This window comes from Botryllus schlosseri, chromosome 4, assembly GCF_051294905.1.
Source record: "Botryllus schlosseri isolate E-star chromosome 4, Bs_hap1, whole genome shotgun sequence".
Lineage (NCBI taxonomy): Eukaryota > Metazoa > Chordata > Ascidiacea > Stolidobranchia > Styelidae > Botryllus > Botryllus schlosseri.
This window is the reverse complement of record NC_137239.1, coordinates 20688133-20696240: the sequence shown is the minus strand read 5'-3', so window position 1 is coordinate 20696240 and position 8108 is coordinate 20688133. Positions and strand designations below refer to the sequence as shown.

The 8108-nt window shown below is 40.4% G+C and overlaps 1 protein-coding gene across 1 annotated transcript; it reads right to left on the bottom strand.

Annotated features, from left to right (window-relative positions):
* Positions 1 to 4046: 4046 nt before the first annotated feature.
* Positions 4047 to 8108, bottom strand: LOC145437349 (uncharacterized). The gene is made up of 7 exons (XM_080314552.1): positions 7261 to 8108; positions 6098 to 6179; positions 5590 to 5692; positions 5372 to 5481; positions 5136 to 5291; positions 5007 to 5069; positions 4047 to 4575 (listed from the first exon to the last, which is right to left on the bottom strand). Exons 2-7 carry the CDS (start codon positions 6158 to 6160, stop codon positions 4444 to 4446), a joined length of 627 nt encoding a protein of 208 aa, XP_080170678.1. The 5' UTR covers positions 6161 to 6179; positions 7261 to 8108; the 3' UTR covers positions 4047 to 4443.

Genomic DNA, 8108 nt, shown 5'->3' with positions numbered 1-8108 from the left:
AAGTCATGGGAGTTTGAAATCCACATCAGGAACAATGCTTAGGACGGATCAAATTGCAAAATCCCGATATCCATACATCTCAAGCACCATAAGCGGGCGAGAAAGTAATTCTTCTCTATTTCACACTGAGCATTGGGCGTGTGAAATCGGAATGAGAATATTGGTATACATACAATTTGCCCAACAGGGGCACACCGTTATCGCGCCACTAACACATAGATTTAATCTAAGAGCTGAGTCCATTGAACACCGCTTGGAGATAGGGCTCGAATCTACGACACATGAAATATTTATAGCCTATTCAATGCACCAGTTACGTTACGTATGAGACTCGATCGTCGCTACATATCTTCGAAGTCGAGTAGTCAACCGTTACGTGTTAAACGGATGTCATGTTCATTGTTCACGGATCCTAACAAGTAACTGAAATGTATGGAACAAGCCCACAGTCTCGTCGATTCATATTCGTAAATTGCAGAATATTCACATTCATAGTCATCAACCAATCGCTGTTGTGTTGGTGTTAGCCCCAATTTAGCTGCGATAATTCCACGAGCTATATTTAGAATTTGCCGAAGATGTTTACTCTCATTCGAGATGTAATACAGACGTACGCTTCTGCCATTAAAGCTTGATAATGCTGAGCTGACAGGATTCCATCTCTGGTAATTCGCTCTCGCTCAACTGGTACTAGTAGAAACACACACTGCAACTCTATCTTCCCGTACAGATTCGTATTTCTAGTAGTCTCATGTAGGAATGTTACCAAGCCGTATTGATGCCGTCGCGAAATTACTTCTCATTGCCTTGTGTTTGCCGATACTCGTATTGTAACTGAGTGATATGATATCAACTTGTAAAACCCATAAACGAATGAACTTCCAGCGCCTTGCAAAGGCTCGTAGAAACTATACTGCAATCCTTTACAAGACTTGCTTACAGGTCCGACAAAAATGATAATTGACATGGAAAATCTTACCTATGATGCGCAATACCTCTACGATATGACCGACCTACGCAAACTGGACAGGTTGACTGCCCCCTCTGCTCACATCGCGTACGTCAGTGCAGTAAAAAATACGCGACTAGAAAACTACCTCTCGTACATCTTCATAGCGCCCACTACTGTTACAAGAGTCACACACTTTCCTGATTTTGGAAATACCAGCCTCTCAATGTTCGAAGGTGATAATGCAGAAGCAGAAGTTGTCAAAGTAATCAGCGTTGCTACTCAAGTAGATGAGCGATTTCTATGACATGATAAATCAAGGAAGAGTCGTTATGCTAACGGAAATGTAGAGTTTGTATATGTATGTGCTATCGCATGCTGCGCTAAGTGTAAAAATATCCGTGATATTCCATTTCGAATCAATGATTCGTCTTGTGTTCCTACATATAGTCAGGGATATCTAGAAGTTTCTAGATATCCCTGCATATAGTAATTCTTAGTTAACAAGGTCTATCGGGGATGATCCTTATTGTTTATTGCGATGGGAGTAGAGTAGGTCTATATCGTTCCCTTCTTTATACAAGCTCTGATATAGGCACCTTATAATTTTGATTAGGACGTTATCACGTTTTTAATTAGTTCTAGTGTACAATAAATAGATCAAGTTCGTGACGTAAAATTCTAACTGCAATTTATGAGGATATTGTAAGTTTTAGTTCATCGTCATGATAATATATCGGGCAGGGTTATTATTCAGGGGTCCATGCACCACTTGGGCGTAAAACACCACGTAGGGGGTAGGAGATGTATTGTGGCTTTAGGCCTATACGCTATATCTAGAGTCTAAAACAATTTTGCAAACTAACAAAAAACGGAATACTTTTTAGGCCAATTTTCTTCCTGCTACGGGTGATTTCATGTGAATGATCATTTTTATTTTAATAGGTCGTGTTGGAAATGAGCAAGCGGTACGAGAATTTACATTGAAAGCTCGAGGGATACGAGCTCTAAAAGGTTACGAAACAATAATATAGGCGGGCTTACGTTGAGCCTAAAACTCAGTCTTCTCTCTGTTGCAAACTTGAGAAAATATCATGATTGCAAAAAATCGCTAGGATTCTTTTGGGTTTCGGTTTCCGCGAAACGTGTTATAGTGCATGACTTGTGTATTGAATTTGGAATATCCAAGATATTACTGATGATGATCAGGGCAAGTTTTTGTTGCAGTCAAATCCGTGGAAAGTTACATTTATTGTGCACAAAATTTGCAATAAAATGTTGCATTAATTTTTCACAAAAGTTGCATTTATGGACTAGATCCTTGAAATTATTAGGGTATGAGATATACTCGAATCGATCCGTATGCAAGGAAGTGTAGCAAAACTCAGTGTTGGTGACTTCAACAAAATCAATAGCCTTATAAACTTGACCCAGTGAAAATATAATTTTCGGCAGCCTAGCCTCAATGTACGTCAAATCTGAATGGACCACAAATTTAAATGACAGTGAAATAATCAAGCGATCTATTTACGTATAGTGCCGACTATTTTCATTAAAAAGTTAGTTGCATGAAAAATCGAAATAAAGTTGCAAAAAATCGCATGAAAAATCGAGAATTTGCAAAAAGTGGCATGAAATAAATGGAGAAAAGTTGCAAAAATTTGCAATATAAGATTCCTTCAAACAGCTTGAAACACCATACTTCGTAAGTTCTGAGTATTTAGGAAGCTGTAAAAAAAGTTGTAAAATCTGCAAAAACTTGTCCTACTGATGATAGTGGGCCGAGCGCGGGTTTGGACTAAATCTAAATGAATATGTCGCGCAGTTTTCGGCACACAATGTCTAAGAAACTGTAGGCCTACTTACATGTGGCTCAACTTATTGGGGAATTCCGTTGAGCTGATTGACTACAGTATGCCTATACCTGAATAGTGCGGGATTTAGAGCTTATTGTCTCTGGTGATCTGTATTAGAAGCGTAGATAACCAAATATCTTGGGATTTCGGCTATACTTGAATACTCAACTCGAGAAGCTGTTCCTTTGGTGAAGTTCTTCGTAACAGATATATACTCAATACAATGGTTTATTCAGAACGTTGTACAGTAGTTTGCGTATAGAGTCTCATAATCATAGTAAAAGGTAATCCTCTAACACGTGTTGCATACACTTATATAGAAGTCTCGAGTAATCACAAGAAGAAGTAGTTTCTTATCCGAGACATAGTGAAATATCATGGGCGAGTGATCACAGCGTTATCACTGCAATAGCATTGTTGGGTTCATAACCTGCAACTGAATCAATATTCGGTCTTCTCCAACTTCCAAGAAGCCTATATCAGATCATCATCATAACACCATTGTATAAATGTAGTTCTTGTCTTGGTTCAAATGTTACATCAATATCCCCACTGTTTACTTTCGGGAATGGTTAGAGTCTGCTTCAGAAAAGCTCACGAAGTCTACATCGAGATCAGTTCCTTCATCCTAGTTCTGCTCTCGTATATTTACTTGGTTTTGTGTAGGCTACGTTTATCAGTTCATTTTATTTTCCTACTTAGATGGGTGGAAAATTCGTTATTATATCTAAATATGTATGGGTGACCTTGAAGCTTGAAAGTCTTCAGTCATATCGAGTCTCCCTGTCAATACCGTGAAACGTAAGTTTGGCAATTAACAAAATGTTTCATCTTTATTTTGAGCATGATTATCTACAATACCTCTGTTATATTGGATGACGAAACAACTCTCTTTCCCTCTCTCTCTGTTCTGGATGACCTCTGTCCCAGTCCCAGTATAATATTTCCTACACCCGAATCACGCTAACGATAGAAGATTTCGTATAGCTCTTCACTTCCGTCCGGTTTTGTCCGTTGTTATTTGGGACTATCGCCGTTTTAAACCACTCTGGTAACCCCCGACTTACTTCGTGTACTCAGAGCGAATGAAACAAAGTCTTTTAGTGTTTCAGACCAAGGATTCACCTTAGTGAACGATGAGGTACGCACGTTTGGTGAAGTGGACAATGTCCTCAAACGGAAGGTTGCCCTTAAACCCCATGATAACTGATAAGGCATACGCTCATATATCATCACATTCGTTACACTTCAACGCCGGATAAAGGACTTTGTGCCGGAAATAGCAGTTGGGCTTGCTATAGGAAGCGAGGCAAACACACTATATTATGCTTCTGAGGAACTTCAGCATCAGTAAAGTCAACTTTACTTTCGACCGTACACTACAAGACAAATGCCTATTACAATAACATACATAGGCTACATTACACATAGGCCTACAATCCCCTACATTTTATGTTTTTACAAAAACCATTGGTGTAAACAACACGAAAGCTCTCAACTTGCCAATAAGGACGACGCACGTTTGAAGCAGAATATATGTAGAGTATAGAGTAAGACCATAAAGAAACGGCTGAACTTCACAAGTAGCTACAGGTGAAACTTCTTGTACAGTAGGCTATATACATCACGATCGCCAGCTCAAACCACGCCAGCTGACTTGACATCGTATCCGTACGACGGACCTTCATGAGTGGGTACGCTGGCATATCCGTTGGCGTTGCCTGTCCTCAGTCGGTGGCAGTGTCTTCCCACAACGACGACGGGTGTGATCTGCGGGCAGAAAATCAGTTGGTATATAGTAAACCAGAAAATTCGTTGGAAACACCGAGGAGATAACTACCCGCAGTTGCTGTTTCGTCTCGGGTAAGCGACTGTAATAACATCGAAAAAAAGCCACCGCGCGTGAGTGATCGTTAGAGAGAATAAAATTCTTCACAATTGACTATGACCACAGTATTCCGATGCAACCATGCAATGTCATATATGCAAATCAATTACGAAAAGCTTCCATCCTCCAAATGACGATGTCTATAATATAACGTAGGCTATCGAGCATAGTATGCGCCAACATGAAAAAAAAAACAATTATTCCAAGTGCATTACAGTAAGGGTCAACATTTCAGCATTGATCGATCAAATCAAGGCTAATAGTAGGCACTAGGCAGCAAAAGAACCAACATGAGAATGAAAATGATACTTACAAATATCCAGTTCAACAGCAGCGTCATTAAAACCACAATCGCCTTGATCACCTCAGTCATTTCCTGGAAACGACGACGTTTGCATCGTTTCACTATACATTTCCAAGCGAAATCAAAGTGAATACCAACCGTCGCATATATCCTCATCTTCTCCGAATTACGAGCCATACTTGCATAATAATCCATAAAAGGGAGATAATAGAACGTGAAGAAAGATTCGGCAACCAACACGAGAGCTAGGATGCCCATTACTATCAGATACGGAATCAATAACCCGCAGCGCCCCTGTGATCAAAAAGTAATTTACGTGCAGGTCCCACATGCCCAAGCCCATGCGGAAATCTTCATCCATACTAGCAACGAACCTTGTGTATCCCTACAATGCACAAGAGAGAGAGAAGGGCGATGAATAATGATGCAAAGCAAAGGCCACAGATAGCACCGTACACTGAAGTTCCCTGATAATACACCATCTCTGTAAAATAAATACTTAGATTTTCTTGGTACACGATCATTCCAGATTATACTTCTACTACAGAGTAGGAGTTTTTGACGTAACCATAACATAAATATCGGTACTCACGGCGCGCCCCCGGTGGGCTGCGTGGCTCGACAGGATCGCCGTCAAGCACTCCGGGGTGACATACGAATGGGACGAAGATCAGAAATGCGGTAGCGTACAGCAACTGCAAAGAGAAGCCTACTGATGTTACGAGGAATCCGCCATTCCTTAGCGAAAATTACGAAATTCACTACTATTGGTATTTTTTATAAGTCGACGAGATGAAATAAATAGCCACGTTGTTGCTGGAGAGAAGTCAAACGCTTTTCCACATCAATGCGCTACGATAATGAAGTTTCGATTTCTTGATGGCGTCTATAAAACTTACGACACGGATGTCGAACTGACATGAAATACTATTTCAATCTAAAGCGAAGCAAAATCTCTATTGAATATGACTTGAAACCTCAGTTGTGACATTCTACCTACGCAATACTGTGATTGTTTCAAAGCATTGAAATATTATCATTAACGTGACGATTGTACGGATGTTCAGGACAACGGAAATATATTTAGAAGAAATTCTTACCAGTGTTGTGTACGTGCAAGCGACAGCCCACGGCCTGGTATCGAAATTCCTAGTCCAGCCCATCTTCTCTGTTGGCGCGGGTCTCGGAGTAAATATTTCAAGTCGATTAATCACTCGTATAATTAAACTGGTTAATAGACGGCTGAATCAGTATAATCACGCGGGCAACTGCTAAATTGACAAGTTACATGAAGCATCAGCATTCTATCGGCTTGAACCAGAGGCTGCTAACCAGTCAGATCCATACTTGCTACCCTGATACATGCACGTTGCACACACGAACACCACCTATAGGATTGCATTTAAAAGAAGAGCTGTTGCAAATGTGTTAAACAAATGCCCAATTCATTTTTTTTCAGAAGTTGTATAATTATGTCATAATTGTCTAAACCAGCGGATCACAACGTGGGCGATATCGCCCACCGGGGGGGGGGGGATTTGGCGGTCTATGGGGACGAAAATAACGAAGGGGGTGATAGGGGGCGATGGCTCGTTAAAACTTCTATGTTGGAGTCGGACAAATGACCTTATTTTAGTCTACTCACGAAAACTAAGCTACAAAAGTGTAATTTCGAGGTCGAGCCGAAAAGTTGTCTTTTTTTAGTCAACTCGCCGGTGAGTACAATTTGTATGCCCATATTCGGTTTCCAATATTTAGGGGGGTGATCGGTGTGGAGCTTGAAAAGGCGGCGATGAGTCGAAAAAGGTTGGGACCGCTGGTCTAAACTAGATGTTCGATAAAACATATATTATGAACCTTCGGGCGACTTGTACTAGAAGTAGTCGACGTATACGATAGGAAATATTGGAACCCTCGACCTCGTCGTCTGTTTAGTGTAGGCTATATAGTTATAACACGCAAGGTATTTACCACTTATACCGAAATGTTTATTATGGTGGCCCATGCCGGAAAAACGCTCCGTGACGCTGATGATGTAGCCTAGTCCTGGTGAATGATATTCTTTGGTGCGTGTGAGGCAGGGATCAAAGGATCCATATTCGCCATGTATTTTCAAATGTAATTCTCAAGGAGACATATATATTAATTCCAATCAACTGTAACGTCACATGTTGGCACAAAATCGAAGTTCACTACATGTAGGGTTACCATATTATTTTGGGAATCTGAAAAAAAGACACTTTTTCAAAATTTTCATATTTACAATACTGGAGTAAAACCCTGGAAAAATGGTCAATTTTCCCGACTTAGTGGGTCATTTTTCTGGTTCAGGTCCATAAAAGCACGTCGAACCGTTACTTCACCGCTGATTTCCTACATCTCAGTCCAATTTCCACGTACATTTAACCAAAATTCTCAAAACAGAGGACAAATTTTCTAAAAAGAGGAGATTTAGGCGTCCTCCGAGGACACTCTCAAAAAAGTCAAAAAAGAGGACAAATCTCTTAAAAGAGGACGTACGGTAACCCTAACTACATAGGATTAGTCTTGGGTGCCATGTTTTATGTGCTAAAATACAAAATCTACTCAAGCCATTAAGTCGAACTTCGTGGTGTCGCGGTGCGATTTAGGCCTACAATGCCGCGGCCGGACTTTTATCTTCATTTTTCGGGAGGAAGTTCCCATATTAAAATCAAATTGATGCAGTGACACTAAATCGCGCGAAGAAGAATTAGAGTTGAATAAATACGCCTAAAGTTACTCTACTTGAGGATAATTTACGAGACACTTTTGTACCCCATCGAACTTGTACCCCCCGAGCCTGATGGTTTGGGGTGCGACAGTTAGGCCTACCGCCCTGATGCCATCGGACCCCATGTGGGATAGCGATAGATATCGTTACAGTAAATAGTTTGAAATAGGGAAGGGTAAGGACAGAAATAAGTATCAACGACTAAACGTTAGACTACATTGCCACGTAAAAATTATACTGCACTCCTTTGCTAGACTGATTTACTGTATATACTCTAGTTATAGAATATGGACCGAGAGCCAATGAAAATCAAAATATGCGGCAAATTGCTAGCTAATTTAAGATACGTCTCGATGTCA